This window comes from Saccostrea cucullata, unplaced genomic scaffold (assembly GCF_032062105.1).
Source record: "Saccostrea cucullata isolate Sc308-1 unplaced genomic scaffold, CSIRO_AGI_Scuc_v1 ctg434, whole genome shotgun sequence".
Lineage (NCBI taxonomy): Eukaryota > Metazoa > Mollusca > Bivalvia > Ostreida > Ostreidae > Saccostrea > Saccostrea cuccullata.
The window spans coordinates 1-20,010 of record NW_026924500.1 but is presented as its reverse complement, the minus strand read 5'-3'; the positions used below and the strand labels follow the sequence as shown (position 1 = coordinate 20,010).

Genomic DNA, 20,010 nt, shown 5'->3' with positions numbered 1-20,010 from the left:
AGCTGCGACCGTTAATTCCAGTAATAACAAACAAAGAAAGACATTTTATTGTTTATATTTATATCTGTCTAATTAATCATTTAAAGTAGGATTAAAAAAGATTAATTATTGTACTAATGATGCGAACGTCTTTACATGTTTCATTGATGGAACAGCCATTCATCAAGAAATCTGTACAGGCGACATGCCTAATGTTGTTCATGCAGTGATTAACGCAATGGGTTTTCTTAAGAAATAAAGGAGAAAATATTCAGTGGATGTAATTATACAAACATGACGCGACGGATAAAGAGAAATGTACTAGTAAAACTTGAAATATCTATAAATTTTACTACAATGTCTGTTGCGTAGTACTAGCATTAGTCGAATGTTTTATGTAATGTTATAACGCAGCAGTTTGGAATTACGTGTCCATTACATGTATGTAGTATACTATGTACGTCTGTCTTACTCAATTTCCTTTCAAAAGTAAGAGGTAGGAATTAAATAATTAGGATGAACAGTATAAATAGACCTTTAATTTTACCTCTGAACTACTGTTTAACTGATTTATTTTAAAATTGGAAGATTGAAAAAGATACAAGAAGAATTAGAAAACACTTCACGTAATAATAATTTTTTAAATAATCATTTTATACGAACACTTTTCTTGAAGAAAGATAAATACGGAATTTAAACAAACTCATCGCCGGTAAGTATTTTATTTTAATAGAAAGATTAACAATGAATGGTATTAAATGTACAATTAATCCTTAATTTCGAGAAACAACTTGTAATTAAGAAAATGTCAAATTTATTGAATTTCTGTTTACAAAAGACATAAAATACACGTTAGAAAATCGTTGATTCGTAAACACAAGTCATCCCTTCTTGAGAAAGAACGAGAATTAAGTCACACAAAGGGTAAGCTGTCATTTCTTCTTCAAGTGAGAAATACGAGTCTCTCATTCTCAGTTCTCGCCTAACTAAAGTGTTGCAAAACTTGTTATCTATAAAGTATCCAATCTTATAGAATTTTATAATGTTTCTATTGAATATTTATAGATAGGTGTAGACAACTGGAAGTCCAGATCGAAAATTTATGATGCTGCATTTCTAAATCAGCTGATTGACAGAGCTTATTGTTTTTAAGGTGTTTTGATTTCACTGAAAGAAAAACCTAGTGAATTTAACTAGTGTGTTTCGTAAAGCGTTGGTCGTGATTAGTAAACTTTCAGTTTACTGGTTAAGATAGTGAGTTCTGGAGCGGGGGTCGTATAGATACTTAGATACCTAGTGAAATTTACTCATCAATTCTAAATTTGTTAATCTTATCTAGTAAATATACCAATATCTGGTAAAACTACTATTAAGCATAGACCTAAAACGAAAGGGAATACCAAAAAGTATGTAGCTTTACAAGTTTAGGTTATTATCAAATGCTGTCAAAACTGCAGTAAGAATCTGAAATAAAAAAAAAGACCACAAAAACAATTTTCATATATCTTTACATGTAACAAAAAAAGCACAAACACGCTAAATGTCATTGATGGGTGAGATTCCACCCAGTTTCAACATTAATGTTAATAATTGTACATTATTTATCTTAGTAATAGATACATCGAACTGATGAACTTATCTTAAACTTTTTGCACATTCAAAGTGAAACATATGAAACACAATGTATTCAGCCATTAATGACACTTATAGTTATTTTTGGTGGTATAAATTCTGAAAAAGGATTACTTTCAATGCTATTTATTATGCATATATAATACCTGGGTATTTAGTGTAGATACATGCATTTTCTTGCTGAATCTGGAAACTTTTGTCATTATCATTATATTAACGTGTACATGCTTGTCTCTAATCTATATTAAATTGTGGTGACTTATTTTATATGAATTTCATATTTTTCTTTAATATGTCACCTTTGAGAACAAAAATCAAAAGTGGAAAATGATATGAAAAGAAAATGTTGTATATGATTAAAGTACATGTAATTTATTGTCATATGTACTTTTCCTTTTTTTCACAGCCAGTAACTTTAAGGTAATTCCACCATCCTATGATGTCACAGGTTTTTTCAAAAACTGTAATTAGTTTAAATTCATACCTAATAGAACAATATCTCTTGGATGAATGCTTTACAATAGGTGTAATTATAAATATTGTTAAGTTAAAGAATTTAAAAAATGCATATTTTCTTTATTTAATCAATTATTCAATTTTTAAAAATGTTGACAAGGGCAATAACTCCTTCTAAGGTCTCTTCATTTAGGCATTTGCTTTATTGTAAAATAGTTTCCCTGATATTCACAATTCAAAAGTATCTTTTAAGTAGGAAGTATTTAGGAACACTCAGCATCAGAATTATGCATTTTAACCAGTTTTTACATATTTTTCATAATACTGTTAACAAAAAATGTGCGATTTTTTGTGTTGACATACACTTCTGTTTATTTATGTTTCACATCTTAAATAATATGGTGACCTATACATTTTTTGCAATAATTGGAAAGTTTAAAGTATATTAAATGAAAATAAAGCAAGTTTTTGTACTTTGAACCTATAAAATTGTGAGGGTGGGAACACCTTAAGGACGTTGCGCTTTTGGTGTTCCATCATAAAGAGGCCCATGCCCTACCAAGTCAATCAAGTGACAAAATTCTCACTGGAACAGATTTCAATCATCTTGGTACTATTATAGATTTTGCTTTCCTATCGCAGAGAGGAATTTATGAATGTGACATGAACATGATGGGTATCGAACGAATTGCTTCCTTCCTGCTACAGTACAAAACGAGGAAAACTTGATACTTTGTCTGAACTCATAAGGAGGCTGGGGGGTTGGGGGGGGGGTGGTTCAACAAATTAATCATAGGATATATAACTTAGTATTATGATAATGTATTTTAGGCTGTCAACAATCATTTGGCAGAGAAAAAATTCATACATTTTAGTTTTAAATTTGGTCATTTTCGTATATCTATGATACGATCATTATAATAGTCTAAAATGGCCACAACGACCCAGCTCCCTTAATCGGGGAGAAAGCCTTATTATAGAAATGTTAATCAGAAAAAAGACATTTTTCTAAAATTTTATTTTATTTTACGACATTTACATTTACCTTCAGCTTGTAAGCAACAGCAATACATACGAAAAGAATCATGTCATTTTGTGTCATAATTTGTATCTTTATCATTAGAAAAAATACTTATAAAAAGGTAAAATAAAATATCTGTTTATTATATTTAAAAAAAAAAACAACCTTCAACTCGGCATTGGGATATATTGACGACGTATTGTCAATTTACATTAGTTACTTCCATTCATGTCGACTCGATATATCCCAGTGAGCTTAAAATAAAAGATACCACGTCAAGTCAAAGATAGGCAAATTCCAGCAATTGAAAAGAAATAGCAAAAAGCTAAAGAAAGGTCCATACATGACCTTTTACTAACAGATTGTTTGGGGAGCCCCCTCCTCCAATTTTAAAACAGTTGCTATTGGTCCAATTAATATGGAAATTTGAATATACAATTTAAAACTTTTAAATTAAGTACTTTCTTTTGGTTAAAATACTTTGAAATAAAAAAAAAACTGCTGTAAACATGTTTAAGTGATTTTATCTTTTGCAGAGAATAAACATGTCTACAGCGTTAAAAAATTGAACGTTTTTACTTTTTACATATAAAAAAAAAATGAAATATTCAAGTTTAAAAAACACTACGGTGTTTATTCAGTGAATTCTTTTTGTTTATTTACTGTATAATCTTTAAACATTTTTTGTTCATGAAGTGGTTTGTATTAAAACTTTTTTATCCTCGGAAGGTTAATATGACATTATAAGTAGAATGACAAGCTCTTGCGTGATCTAAAATAAATCCAGGTTAATTTCTACAAAACAGTTGCAATCAAACTATTAGATATAAGAGGATATCTATATTGTGTGATTTGATATTGGCTTTATCCAACGAGTTGAAATGGTGTATATATTCGCGAGGCTTGCCGAGCGAATATACACCATTTCAACGAGTTGGATAAAGCCAATATCAAATCACACAATTATAGATGTTCTATTTATCTCATACTACTTTCGTTTTAACAAAACTTTGAGACTTCCCCTGCAAAACTATATGAATGATTGCTAATTCAAATTGATGACGTATAACTTGATGACGTAGCACCGTTTATGTTGACGTCCCTCGAAAGAAAGTAGATCGCGTTCAAAATTTTGAATTTTTGCTATCTGCGTCTTTCAAAACATTATGTGACAATTGCTGGAGCTTAACATCAAACGAACTTCTGACTGAAAGTTGTAAAGACCATGGATCGTGAAAATGAACTCATTGGACGATGGCAGTACAAAACGTGTTATGCAAGGCTAGGGGCCTACTTGTAGATTCATTGTTGATCCATGGTAAGTTACACCTACATTACTAGGTAGACATACGTAGTATAATATAAGAAAGCATTATTGAAGATGTTAAAGGAATCTTATAACAACAACTTAACTGCTAGGCTTTACTTTCTCCGAAAACGATTTAAAAGGAGGGGGGGGGGTGTACGTTAACATGATAGATCTGTCTTCGAGTAGCCAATAGGTTCCTTGATGAAAAAGACACTTCTTTGACATATACGAGTCTTTTTCTGGCTTTTAACGATATTATCGCTCTTTATCATTCATTTTATTAAGGCAATAATAGGGATCACAAATAAAAGTTTCAAATTAAATTTTGAAGGGAGGGATCGTGTCAAAACCGGAAGTGCTATTGATAAAGCATCTACCAGTTGATAAAGCATAAATTTATCCAACAGCCTGTATCACCAACACGTATGAGATAAATTATACAAAAACAAGATGCAAATTTATATATCCAGTTCAGATGCTTTTTTTCATATATATTTTTAAAGATATAAATTGTTTTAAAAAAATCCGATCAATCTACAAGGTAAATTATAGCATAGCAACAATGAAACACCAATTTTGACCCATTAAGGCTTTCTTGTGGTCAAAATATTCCTATCTTTTTTGTCTTTTGGAGGAAATTTGTCTTTTATATTCTAATAAGAATTAGTCTGAGCTCCTTTATATTTATCTCTTGATAACTCTTCTTCGTGATTTTCGAGAAAATCATCTGCAGCTCGGAGTATCTGACGCAGATTGTATAAAGTCAGTATTTTAATCTCTTTCGAGACATTTGGAGAGTTTGCGATATTTTGCATCGGTAGAACGGTATAGGGAGGCAACCCAAACGACATGGCGACTTTGTCCCTCATCTCCAAGACGCTTTTGCTGTGAAATACTTTAGATAGGTCTTCTTTGACCGTTGCCATCGTATCGACTTTGGTTAGGAGGATCAATTGTGGAATTTCTTAAAGAAATAAAAAATTTCTTTCAAAAATTCAGTAACGAACGTATGATATGTTGTTTAAACACAATGAAATGAGAGAAAAAATTCAAGTACAGTCAAGCCCCACCGTTGCTTAAAAACTACTAGTATATGAAAACATAACGTACTTCGAGTATTCATCATTTCTTGGAGTTCTTTCACTTGTTTTTCAACATTTTGGGACATTGTTATTTCGGGTGGATTCGAACCATCAACCACAAAGATGACACAGTGTACACGGTCAGCTAAGGTAGGATCTTTCCTAAACTCAGCACTGTCTTTAGTAATAGGCGTACTTTGATTAAACTAAATAAAAAGAAGAATTATATTGTATATCATATGTATTATATTCTATACTTATTATTTTATTTATATATAATGCTCTTCTATATAAATATATATGTGTTTGAAAGCATTAATGCACACAACGGGTATGAAACAAATGTATCTTAACCCGACCAATTTGTTTGTAAATAAACATAAAATTAATGGTTTGTTTAGATACGTATACAAACCACATATCCATCCATCACGTGACCATCCAGAATTGCCTCGACATCGCGAGAGTTAAGACTTTGGTCCTCCTCTAAACCACGACAATCAATCATTCTAAAGTTAAAAGACTTTGAGTTTCCTTTTCTTTTTACTTTGTAAACATCAAGCTAAAATTAGCCAAAAATTAAACAAAAATTCGATAAATCAATAAATAGCAAATCATGCAAAATATCATTATGCAAGTGCCAACGTATAAATTCCGCTATTTATACATATTTCTAAAATAGTTTTGTCATTTTCAACAATATAAGTTAAGTCTTTTCCAAAAATTGTTGCTTTTTTCCGTCGATAGTAACAAAGTTTTACTAAACAAGAGTTATCGGTTAACACCGCTCCCCATATATTTACCTTTAGAGGTTAGTCACTAGTAACTGGCCACTACTAACTGACTTAAAATGTTATGTAAATTAATAGTAAGACTAAAGTTTACAAATACATCAAATAAATATGATTTCCATACAAACTACAGTTATGTTAGCTTTTAAAGGTACTTTGACACAGATTTGAAGTTAATTTTTTCTGTATAATATCACGAAATTATATATTTTAATAGCATTTCACACAAAAATAAATTAAAAATCTTAATTCATTAAAAAGATATTAAAACTTTTAATTTTTTGGTGGGTTTGATTGACACATCCTTGCACTAAAATCCAGAAAAATAATTTTATTCAGAGTAGAAATGTTAGAAAGCAACACTCTTTTACAAGTATCGTCATTCCGTTGTGTACAGAGTTTAGCAAATCGAGCACACTCGTGTTATGTACACATAGTTTTTGTAAACAAGGCAAGAGGCTGTTATTGTTTAATGTTTACGATTCACCGGGTGCGTTTAAACGCCAAAGTCTGCTCACCACAACTGCACAAACTGACAATATATTGTATGTTTGTTTTGCTTTCGAACATGTCTACTCTGAATTTTATAGATTATAGTATAAATATTTTTCATTAATACACAACAAGGATAAAGTTCAAATTTGTGAAAGTGCAAGGACGTGTCAATCAAACCCGCCAAAAAATTAAAAATTTTAATAACTTATAAATGAAATAAGATTTTTAATTTATTTTTGTGAGAAATATTATTAAAATATATAAGTCGTAATATTATAGAGAAAAAATTAACTTCAAATCTGTGTCCAAGTACCTTTAATAGCTTCCAATCTAAGTACAGATTTGAGCCAAATAACCCGTTAAAAGTGTTTTTCTCCCTTGGTAAACGATCAGTTTTTTTTTTGTTATTGTATTATTTTGTATTTTTTGTGACAAAAAATAAATAGGCTTTACTTTAGAAACGTGAAGATGTTTAAGTTCAAAATCGATGAAAATTTTCAATTGAACAAAAATAATATATATCATGTAAATCTACACATAATCTCGTATTTTTAGGTCACCTGAATAAACTCAGGTGGCCTATTGCTATCCATTTTCGTCCGTCGTCGTGCGCTGTGCGTCGTGCGTTAACATTTGAACATTTTCAGCTTCTTCTCTGCAACCACCGAACCAATTTCAACCAAATTTGGCACAATGCATCTATGGGTGAAGGGGAACAAAAATTATGAATTTCATGATCCCTGCCCCCCAAAACCACTAAAATTAATCAATCTTTAAAAATCTTCTTCTTTACTCCTTGACATCAACCAGTCAAACTGTTTACATGATTGTAATCAGCATTGAGTCCTCTACCAAAATTGTGAAATTCATAGCCCTGGGGTCAGGGGTTCTAGTACGAAAGCCGGATAGGCTCATTTCTGAGAAGATAAAAAAAATTTAACTCGTTATAACGAGTTAATTATCTCGTTATAACGAGTTAGTATCTCGTTATAACGACTTAGTTATCTCGTTATAACGACTTAGTTATCTCGTTATAACAAATTAGTTATCTCGTTATAACGAGTTAATTATCTCGTTATAACGAGTTAATTATCTCGTTATAACGAGTTAGTTATCCCGTTATAACGAGTTACTTATCTCGTTATAACGAGTTACTTATCTCGTTATAACGAGTTACTTATCTCGTTATAACGAGTTACTTATCTCGTTATAACGAGTTAGTTATCTTGTTATAACGAGAAAATTAACTCGTTATAACGAGTTAATTTTTCTCGTTATAACGAGTTAAAACTACGGAAACGTATAACCATCTCGTGTTGTTGTTTTACAACGCGATATTATGATATAAAAATGTTGTCAAATACAATTACTTCAAGGTTTGGCGATATAATTATGACAACAATCTCTGATGAATAATACTTTTTTGATATGTTTTAGACGACTTATACACTTTGATATATCCAAGTTGAATTCCTAAATGCCGCACATAAAATAATGCGTAAACATTATGCCGCTAAAATTAGATATCGCAGACATTAGTACAATATATCATATATGAAGACTTCGTTTAGACGACTCAATTTAATCAAAGAGAAAAATTCAACAAAATTTGAACGACTTACAATATCAGATTTATACAAGATGCAAGATTTTATTAGTCCAATTTGGACCCTTTGAGGAGCTAAAAAGATTTACAAACAAAAGAAGGAGGATCCATATACATATAATGAGAGCAATTGATAAAAATGTACTAGTATATAAGAGATATACTGAAAATACATACATCTGGGATGTATTGTATATATGTTATAGCAATATTATAGTCAACGACAAGAAACTGGTAAAAAGTACATATATGCATTACAAAATATCCTCAATTAAGGTAGATAACCAAGGAATCTAGCCAGTGATCTAAGGATGTCAGGGTCTTAATTAGTCATGCACCAATAAAATTGATTATCATAAGAAAGAGACTGAAAAGAGCAAGAGCCACCTTATGCATAAAATGGCCCTGTACTTATATCAATTAATTAACTATCACCCTCTATTCCATTTCATATATCAAAATAAAGTAGACACTTAGTGCTTTCATTTTCTATAATAAAATTTCATTTTGAGAATCTAGATAATTGGAAAACAGGTTTGAGAAATTGCAATGTTCTTGAAATTTGCTGAAAACATGCGTATTTAACTACCTTCAGCAAAGAATTAAAATATGAGCACAGCCCTGGATCCAAAAAATAAAGATGTTTTTTGATCTTCAGAAACAGAGCTTTCATTATGTATTTGCATATTTTAGATCAGAGGTTGTGCTCTATATGAAATATTGAAAAAATGCTTCATTTTCAGGTCATTTTCAAAGGAATTTACAGGACATGAGGAAAATGACGTACGTATTTTATGACGTCATAATGCATTGACTAGATGGGAATTTACTTCTTGATTAATAGATACGTGGTAATCAACACTCCAAGTGATAAATACTGCATTTGCAACCTAAACTGAGCGGTTTTGATTTTTCAGAAATTCTCAGGGCCAAATAAGGCCCAAAGTGGCTCTTGCTCTTTTTACATCTAATTTTACAAATAATTATTTAAAAGTTCAAGTTCAAGTCTTTTTACATTTAAGATGAAGACCATACAAGGAGCAAATGAATTCCATCCCAAATATAACGTATTTTACTGAATTGATGTCTGAATAATTCAAATAATATAGGATATCTTGCAGGCTCTTCCCTAAATAATAAATCTTATGATTGTTGCTTCAAAGGACAGTCATCATATTTGGTAATACTTGTCCACTATTCAGTGCAAACTGTGATATATATTAATAAATCTGATGTTACAAGTCGTTCGCATTTTGCTGAATTTCCTCTTTGATTAAATCTAGTCGTCTACGCGAAGTTTTCATATATGTAATATTGCACTAAGTTCTGCAATATTTAATTTTATCGGCTTAATTTTTCCACATTATTTTATGTGCGACATTTAGGAATTCAACTTGGATATATCAAAGTGTATAAGTCGTCTAAATCAAATTAGAAAAGTATTATTCGTCACAGATTGTTGTCATATTTATATCGCCAAACATTGAAGCAATTGTATTTGACAACATTTTTATATCATAATATCGCGTTCTAAAACAACAACACGAGGCGGTTATACGTTTCCGTATAAAACTGATCTAAAGTTGATATATCTAAGTGATAGGAAGTATAGTAGTATAGCATATAAAACCGAGTTTGTTAAGTTTGTTTATACAGTATAATTTGTCCAAACCGGCTACCGCCGGTTCCATAAAATTTGGCCGGTTTAGACAGAATCCGGAGTGCAGGAAAAATGCAGAAAAATATTAATTTTGAAATTTCAATGTTTATTTACAAGTACATCATATACATAATATAAAGTATAATTAAATTATAAAATCAATCAATATTTTGGAGTCTAGAAATTATAAAATAGTCTCGCATGACTTACTGTATTTTCTTGTTTGTTCACGAGGTTTGAAAGTCTGGTGAAATGTTACCTAAATCAAAATCTACAGACACGCGTTTTATAGGCCTACTATATATCAAGCGGACCGGGTTTCCCTTGTCAAAGAGCACATTCTATGTATAACCAGTAATGCACAATTATTTACGATGTGAACTTTTAATTTTTTTGTAAAAAATTTCGTCTCCCCCACACTGTAATGGCGCCATTTTGAAATGCGTTCGATTTTCGATCCCGATTTATATTTTGATTTGTAAATCGGGTACATATTATATTTTGTATTTATGTTATAATGTGGTAAAATGAGTTAAAACAGGGTAATTTTTCTTTTAAATTGTAATTTAATATTATAATATTTTTTTCAAGCGGGCTGTATCACCGCCGCATTTCAATGAGTTCGTCTTATGGCACTATGCTAATGTAAACACAGATTAGCACATCCACCACGAAAGGTGTTAATTGCTTAGAAGTAACTCAGGTGTGGCCGGATTAAGGGAAATAATTACCGTTAATTATGAGCAATTGGGACCAGTGTGGCCGTTCGGAATACAGAATAGACAGTATCCGGATTACACAGAATTTTTTCTAATGAATTTGTTAAAGAAGTACATGGGACTAAAATTTATAGACGGAATGGACAAAAATCCGGAGTACTCAGAGTCCGGATTAGACAAATTTTACTGTAGTGTGTATGATAAAGATTTTTATTGAAAAACAGCAAACTAGTTTTTTTTTTTCGAGGGGTTGTGCCTGTGATTGTATTCTGTTTATGTATAAACGATGCAGTTGATGTGTATTGTATACTTAAAAGACCGGAGACAAATACATGTACATGTATACGGAAACTTATGACTGCCTCTTGATGTTGTGTTATGAGTGGTCACTAGCCCCCGAATTTTACGCCCATGGCCTCATTGCTGATGTCTCCATATCCCCCTTCTTCAAACATTTCTGACTCTCAAAATAATATATATCACACTGTAAGTGTATATAATATATGTTGCATTAACGCCTGCGTTAGCTTCCTATTATAATGTATTAATTTAGGTACTAAGACATTGGTTATGAAAGCTAATAAGTCATCCAAAACATATCAGAAAAATTAGTGTCTTTTAAACCATATCGCAAATTAAAATTGCAACTTTTTATCAATATTGAAGTGAAGTATGACTGATAATTATCATCTAAACATCAATGGCATTAAAACTACAGCCATTTTTAATTCATAACTAATTCGTTATATCGAGTTAATTAACTCGTTATAACGAGTTAATTAACTCTTTATTACGAGTTGATTAACTCGTTATAACGAGATAATTAATTCGTTATAACGAGACAATTAACTCGTTATAATGAGATAACTAACTCGTTATAACGAGATAATTAATTCGTTATAACGAGATAATTAACTCGTTATAACGAGATAACTAACTCGTTATATCGAGATAACTAAGTCGTTATAACGAGATAACTAACTCGTTATAACGAGATAACTAACTCGTTATAACGATATAATTAACTCGTTATTACGAGATAACTAATTCGTTATAACGAGATAACTAAATCGTTATAACGAGATAAGTAAATCGTTATAACGAGATAACTAATTCGTTATAACGAGATAACTAAGTCGTTATAACGAGATAATTAACTTGTTATAAAGAGAAAACTAACTCGTTATAACGAGATAAGTAATTCGTAATAACGAGATAAAACTAAGTCGTTATAACGAGATAATTAACTCGTTATAACGCGATAATTATCTCGTAATAACGAGATACTAACTCGTTATAACGAGATAACTAAGTCGTTATAACGAGATAATTAACTCGTTATAACGAGTTAAATATTTTTTTATCTTATCAGAAATGAGTCTATCCGGCTTTCATAGTTCTAGTGATAGGGCGGGGCTAAATAAGTATTTAGTTAAAATGCATTATTTCTTTGAAAATCTTCTCTGCTTCTGGGTATTTAATAAACCAACTAAGTACATAGTTCTGATGAGCAAGAGTGCCTCTACCAAAATTTTGAATTTTATGGCCCCAGGGTCGGGGGTTCTGGTGTTAGGGTGGGGCTCTATTGATTATATAGTGAAAATACATGAATTCTTTGAAAATCTTTTTCTCTGCTCTTAGGTATTAGATACTAACTAAGTGCATAGTTATGATGATCAAGAGTGCCTCTACAAAAATTGTGAATTTCATGACCCCAGGGTCAGGGGTTCTGGTGTTAGGGCGGGGCTCTATTGATTATATAGTGAAAATACATGAATTCTTTGAAAATATTCTTCTCTGCTCTTAGCTATTAAATAATCTTACTAAGTACATAGTTATGATGAGCAAGAAAGCCACTTTCAAAACTGTGAATTTTATGGGCCCAGGGTCAGGGGTTCTGGTGTTAGGACGGGGCTCTATTGTTTATATAGTGAAAATACATGAATTCTTTGAAAATCTTCTTCTCTGCTCTTAGGTTTTAAATAAATTAACTAAAGTACACAGTTATGATGAGCAAGAGTGTCTCAACCAAAATTCTGAATTTTATGGCCCCAGGGTCGGGGGTTCTGGTGTTAGGATGGGGCTCTATTGATTATATAATGAAAATATATGAATTCTTTGAAAATCTTCTTCTCTGCTCTTAAGTATTAAATGAATTAACTAAAGTACACAGTTATGATGAGCAAGAGTGTCTCTACCAAAGTTGTGAATTTTATGGCTCCAGGGTCAGGGGTTCTGGTGTTAGGGCGGGGCTCTATTGATTATATAGTGAAAATACATGAATTCTTTGAAAATCTTTTTCTCTGTTCTTAGGTAATAAATAAACAAACTAAGTACACAGTTATGGTGAGCAAGAATGTCACTTCCAAAATTGTGAATTTTATGGCCCCAGGGTCAGGGGTTTTGGTGTTAAGGCGGGGCTCTATTGATTGTATAGTGAAAATGCATTATTTCTTTGAAAATCTTCTTCTCTGCCCCTAGGTATTAAATAAACTAAGTACATAGGTATGATTAGCAATAATGTGTATTCCAAAATTGTGAATTTTATGGCCCCAGGATCAGGGGTTCTGGTGTTAGGGTGGGGCTTTATTGTTTATATAGTGAAAACACATTAAATATTTGAAAGTTTCTTCTCTGCTCCTGGAATTAAGCAGACGAACTACTTATATAGTTATGAGGAGCAAGGGCCGTAATCTTCCAGCATTGTGAAATTCAAGGCCCCAGGGTCAGGGGTACCATTGGGGGGGGGGGGGGGACTGTACTTATATACTGAAAATGAATGAATAGTTTGAAATCTGCTCCTTGATATCAATCCAAATATTTTTGAAAAGCAAGGATGCCTTTTTAAAAAATTTTGCAATTTGTGGATCTAGGCCTAAGAGTCAGTGGTAGGGGCACTACTGATTATTGCTAAATATTACTAATCAGTTGAAATGCATTTTTCGTTCCCCTACCCTGCCTATGGTTATTATGTTACCAAACTAAGCAACTGCTCAGTGTATAGTTATGATCATCAATGGTGCCTCTTTCAAAACTGTGAATGCCATAGGATCTGGCTTAAAACATGAATCAAATTCAATCACTGGAATGTTGTTGCATAATGCTCAGGTGACCTATAAGGCCCATGGGCCTCTTGTAATTTATTTTTTCAGCCCAGATACGCCATATATAGCTTGAAATGAATTTTAAGATTTATATAAATGATGGTACTTAACTGATTTTGTCAAACTAGAACTAGCACATCCGGCACGTGACCTTAGAGATAGTCTCCCTTTGATTACAGAATCTATGGTGTTGAAGAAGCTGGATTTTCCTGACGAAATTCGTCCTAATAATAAGATGTTGACGTGTGAAATCTCTGAGTTATCTTCAAAATCAGCCAGAGGTGTATATTCTTCTATTTCCTTCAAAAGGCCATCGAAAGACTAAAAAAGAAAAGCTATTTATTAAACAAATTCAGAAAAAATGTTTCAAGAATAAATTTTTGCAAGTGCAGCTATTCGCTGTCTGTGTTCCTTATTTGAATCGTATCTCGTTTTTCTAGTTCATTAGACGAATAAAGTTAAATTAAACTTACCAAGGTGTTTCAATGCAAAAAATACAATAGGATCTGATTGATATTTAAGGAATGAAGCTTATTTCAACTTTTGTCATACGATATAACATAACTTGGGGCAGTTTACGCTTTATAAAAAGCGTAAACTGCCCCAAGTTATGTTATATCGTATAACATAAATTGTTATAAGCTTCATTCCTTATAATTTAATTTAAATGTAGACAATGAGACAATTTTTCCATTTTTTCCTTCGGAAAAAGGCTTCAAATATCGCATATTTTCAAACTTAACGTCAAGCGGAGTAACATGTTTTTGATGTAGCTCATTGTGACGTAGGCAAGTTATGTTATACAAAATGGATAAAACCGTTTAACCAATCAAATGACGTGTTACAACTAAAATTGAATTATTAATTATTTCCACTGACCAGGAAAGAAAGAGTTTAAATTACCGTCATATCAATGTATTTGACGTACACTATAATATGCTATGATTTAGTCGTCATTTACATGTATATAGCAAATGGCATATAATTGATTGATTGTATATTGTTAAACGTCCCTCTCGAGAATTTTTACTCATATGGAGACGCCAGCAGCCGGTGGAGGGCTGCAAGTGTTGTCCTATGCTTGGCACTTAGGGCCGTTGAGTAGGGGGGATCTTTTTCATGCCAACACATACTGCGACCCGGGACCTCGTTTTATACGGTCTCATCTGAAGGACCGGTCTCTACGCAGATGGCAAATGAAGATATCGGACACTAGTCAATCTCAAAACTTAAGTCGATTCGAACATTACAAAAAGAAGAGCGAACACGAACCTCTAAAACATCAAAGAAAGGAACAGTTGCCATGAAGGAGCAAACTTCCCCTGTCTACTGGTACACCTACCAGCGAAGTTAATTAATCCGTAGACAATTTAGTTTGTAAATAATGGCCTGAAAACGTCAGTCAGCATTCTACCTCATAGATGTGGTTGCTGTCATTAACTTTGCTTCATCAACATGTTTGACAATAGTTTACTCGCTTTATAAATTGGTAAAGCATACTCTTGTGTATTGAATGAACTGAGAGACATAAACCCTATATGCAGGTGATAAAGATCTAGATCTTCAAAAACTACTTGGATATTGTAAATGAAAAATAATTCAAGCATCTTGTTAATAACTTTAGAGTAAACTTGCATGAACGCACCAAATAAAAGCATTTACATTACCCGCTTACAGGGTACAACTGCACTTTTGAATATCAAAATTTAAGAAGAAAAAAAAAAACCAAAATAATATACTATTTTACCTTTTCACTCCAATCTAAATCCATTTCCTGCCATGGTTTCTGAAGTAAATCACCAGAAGTCTCAGGCATTGGTTCATTTTGTCTATAACAAATTCAAAACACATTTCTTAAATGAAAAGAATTGCAAATCAAAATTATTCGTAAAAAGAAAAAAAGTTTTAGTTTCATTTCCTCTTTAAATAATTAATTTAAATCTTGGAGTATGGACCCTCTTCTCCCATATTTTATTTTATTAAATCAGGGATTGAAACCTTTTTCCTCTTCATGTATTCTAATATTTATTATTACATGTTATCGGTGATGTATCACCTTTGTCTTAAGCTGTTTTATTAAATATTTTATTTCACCTTATACGTAAAAAGAGCGCACTTGTTATACAACCCTTTCTTTTTCTGCCCCCAAAATCGTATTAGTTCTTGTCCTGTCCGGTCGTCTGTTTGCAGAAAATACTTTAACCTTGCATATAACTTTTGATTGGCTGGGGCTATGGCTTTCATATTTTAAAGGTTTATACCTTGTGACAAGACCTTTCTTTTGGTACTACAAAGTTTGACCTCTTGGCCTTAGAATTTGGCCAACTTTAACAAAACATTAACATACTTTAACCTAAGCCATAACTTTTGAATAGTTAGTGATAGGGTTTTCGCAATTCATAATTCCCCGTGACAAGAAGTTTCTTTGGGCAGCGCGAAATTTGACCTTTTATCCTAGACCTTAAATGTTAACCCATAATCAAATAACTTTAAAAGTCATCATGACTTTTGAATAGTAAGTATTTGGGCTATAACATAGTTTTTTATACAGAGATTAAGGTAGTCCGATCCTCAGGTATATAAAATTAGTAATCAAAAATACCCATAAAAGTATCTCTGAATCCACAAAATTATGTAAATATATCCACAATATTTCTTTAAAGTTAATAGATTAAAATTTAATCATATTATATAGGGAAAATTGTCAAATCTCCAATATTTTTTGCAGAAAAAGCGAATTGGAATATCAGCCATGCATTTTCTAATTGCAAATTGATCAGCAAATATATTTTAGGTTGAAAACGAGGTATCCAGGCATTCAGAGAAATCGTCATGATTTTCATACTTATTTGGCATTTTTATGCCCCCGTAAACGAAGTTTCGGGGGTATATAGTTTTTGTCGCGTCCGTCTGTCTGTCTATCTGTCTGTTTCTCTGTCTGTCTCTCTGTTTGTATGTTTGTCCGCAAAAACTTTAACCTTGCCAATAACTTTCGATTTAGTGGATCTATGTTTTTCATATTTCAAATGTGTATTTCTTGTGACAAGACCTTTCTTTGGGTACCACCAAATTTGACCTTTTGACCTTGACATTGGAGTTTGACCTACTTAAACACAAAAATCAAACTTTTACTTTGGCCATATTTTTCAAACAAAAGTAACCAGAACAATTATAGTTAAGATATGTATTCTTTGTTACAAGACCTTTCATTGGATACCAACAACCTTGACATTTTGACCTTGACCTTTGAGTTTTTCAAACTTGTGAAAAAACTTTAACCTTGGCCATAACTTTTTAACTGTAAGGGATAGGGCTTTCATACTTTACATATGTAATTCTTGTAAAAAAACTCTTTATTGGATACCAAGAACTTTGACCCTTTGACATTGACCTTGGAGTTTGATTTACTTTTAAAAAGCAACCCTTGACCTTAACTTTTAAGGTTTATGGATAATGCTTTCATATTTACATTTTTAATCCTTGTGACAAAGCCTTTCATTTGATAGCAATACTTTTTACCCTTAACCTTGACCTTAGATTTTGACCTACCTTTAAAGAAAATTAATCTTGGCCATAACTTCTGAACTGTTAGGGCTAGGGCTTCCATACTTTACATATATATTCTATGTGGCAAGACCTTTTATTGAATACCAATAACTTTGACCTTTTGACCTTGACCTTGGAGATTTTGTACTTATGAAAAAAACTTTAACCTTGGCCAAAACTTTAGAATACTAAGGGCTAGTGATCTCATACTTCACTTATGTAATCTTTCTGAAAAGACCCTTCATCGGATACCAAGAACTTTGACCCTTTGACCTTGGAGTCTGACCTACTTTTAAGACAAAAACCTTGACCATTCCTTTCAAAGGGTTAGGGCTCTTTCATACTTTTCATATTTGATCCTTGTGACAAGACCTTTTATTTGAAGAGGCCAAGACCTTCGATCTTGACCTTGAAGTTTGACCTACTTTTTAAGATTTTAACCTTGGCAATAACTTCTGAACGGCAAGTGCTAGAGTTTCCATACTTTACATATGTATATCATGTGGCAAGACCTTTCACTGGATACCAATGACCTTGACCTTGAAGATTTCTGTACAAATGAAAAAAAATTTAATTAACCTTGGCCTACTTTCATTTTTCACAATGGTATTTCCAGTGAGAATACCCTACTTCTGGTACCAATATACTAAATTTGCATTAAAGAAAATTTAAATTCTTTGGTATGTTGCCATACGGGGGCATCAGTGTTTCACAAACACTTCTTGTTTCTTCTATTTCTGTCATGTATTCTATAATACATAGTGTAATAGGCTTTTGCTATCATTGCAAGACACCACAAATCACTTCTAATGTCATATCATGCTGATAACATTGGTATCTAAGGTTGGATTCAAGAAAATTTTATTTATCTAAAACTGTACTATGTATTTTTTTAATTCCTTTTATAAAGTACAAATGTCAACTTTTATAAGACCTTTTCCAAGACTCCAAAAACCTTGAATCTTACAAAGGTGAATAAAATGAAAATTATTGCATGAAAAATTTTCATTTTCAAGCTTCATTTTAATGCATTTCAAATTAAATATAATTTTTTGGATTTATCCTTCCTGGCTGAGAATCGGATATCCTTTACACGAGAGTGTCATTGGTTGAAACTCTCATTCGAATTTATATCACCGTGGGACGTAGGGACCTGTCTTTCCGAGGAGACCGAATAGAGGTCCCCTGTCGCATGCGGTTGCTATACAAAGTACGTGTATATAGGCCTGGCACGAAAAAGAAAATTCCTCGATCACTGCTTATTAGCCCTAAGTGTCAAGTATAGGAAAAAAAATGCAGCTCTCCACCGACAAGTGGTGGCTTCTCGATATTAGTTGAAATTCTCGGGGGGGGGGGGGGGAATGTTAAAAAGAACAAACAAAATATAAATTTGCATATCGATTTGTGACGATTAGCTAAATTCTCCATTTTTGAAACGAAACTTCTAAATTATTGAATATCAGCGTTTTATATTACAATTCCTTCGGCTCAAAAATTTTACGAAGTTTGATTTTTCTTCTTCATCAAGAACAAAATTTAAGATAAATAAACCATTAATAACCATGTAGTAATTAATCCATATCATGCTAATAATCATAAGTATCTAAGCCTGGATTCAAGAAAACCTTATTTCTCTAAAACTGTAATAATTTTTTTTCCTTTTATAGGGAATAAATGTCAACTTTTATAAGACCTCTTCTAAGACTCCCAAAAACCTTGAATCTTATAGAGATGAATGAAATGAAATTTGTTGCATGAAAAAATTTCATTTTCAAGGTTCATTTTGTTGCATTTCAAATTAAATATTCAGCAACAGTCGTATCCTATCTCGACTATCACAATGCCCTTCTGCTTGGCATAACCGATCGAACCATGCACCGATTACAAGTGGCTCAAAACAATGCTGTGCGTTGTCTCACTAAAACATGCTACAGAAAACATATCACGCCAGTACTTCAACTCCACTGGCTGCCTGTAAAACAACGTGTTGTGTTTAAAGTGCTGACTACCATGCACAAGTCTCTACACTCCACCTCAGCATCACCATATATGAGAGAGTTATGCCTTACTTATCAGTCACAAAGGACTTTAAGATCATCGTCTGACAAGTGGAAACTAATAGTAAAGAAATCATCAAACAAATATGGTGCAAGAGCCATAAGCACATTAGGCTCACAACTGTGGAACAACCTGCCTTTAGAACTACGAGAGCTTGAAGCACATGGAGCATTCCGCAAGAACCTAAAAACACTCTTGTTCAAGCGTGGATATAACCTATGAATGTAAAATTCCAACACAACATCTAGGACTCCATGTGAAACCTCTCGTAAACTCAACTTCAGAAGTACTTTCCTGTGTACATATCAGTTTTTATTTTCATTTTATTTTGCCTTGTCTACGTTAACCAATTTCATCTTACTACCATGTTTTTTATAAGGTCCTTCTTTGTTTTATCGATTATTTACTTTCCATAACAAATTTATAGGTTTTATTGATATATTGTTATTAAATGTTAGCAAAACCATTGTACAGCGCATAGAAACTATATGTGATTTTGCGCTTTATAAATTAACAAAATACTAATAATAATAAAATATTAATTTTTGGGGT

The 20,010-nt window shown here is 32.1% G+C and overlaps 3 protein-coding genes across 5 annotated transcripts in view; 2 read left to right on the top strand and 1 right to left on the bottom strand.

Moving 5' to 3' along the window:
- The window catches only part of LOC134266554 (uncharacterized), a 38,012-nt gene extending 34,971 nt beyond the window's left edge, over positions 1 to 3,041 (top strand). For 2 of the 3 annotated variants that reach the window (XM_062748776.1, XM_062748775.1), the window contains one exon: positions 2,899 to 3,040. The gene's annotated coding sequence lies outside the window, so the exon portion shown is untranslated. Of the gene's footprint in view, positions 1 to 2,898 lie in introns of all 3 variants that reach the window. The other variant, XM_062748774.1, reaches the window with a different exon arrangement.
- Positions 3,042 to 3,068: 27 nt separating this feature from the next.
- LOC134266557 (interferon-induced protein 44-like) lies at positions 3,069 to 15,704 on the bottom strand. Its single transcript, XM_062748779.1, has 6 exons — positions 15,602 to 15,704; positions 13,966 to 14,175; positions 5,895 to 6,041; positions 5,508 to 5,685; positions 4,821 to 5,361; positions 3,069 to 3,905 (listed from the first exon to the last, which is right to left on the bottom strand). Exons 1-5 carry the CDS (start codon positions 15,668 to 15,670, stop codon positions 5,051 to 5,053), a joined length of 915 nt encoding a protein of 304 aa, XP_062604763.1. The 5' UTR covers positions 15,671 to 15,704; the 3' UTR covers positions 3,069 to 3,905; positions 4,821 to 5,050.
- Positions 15,705 to 19,272: 3,568 nt separating this feature from the next.
- Positions 19,273 to 19,680, top strand: LOC134266566 (uncharacterized). The gene has a single exon (XM_062748792.1). It carries the CDS (start codon positions 19,273 to 19,275, stop codon positions 19,678 to 19,680), a length of 408 nt encoding a protein of 135 aa, XP_062604776.1.
- Positions 19,681 to 20,010: the final 330 nt, after the last annotated feature.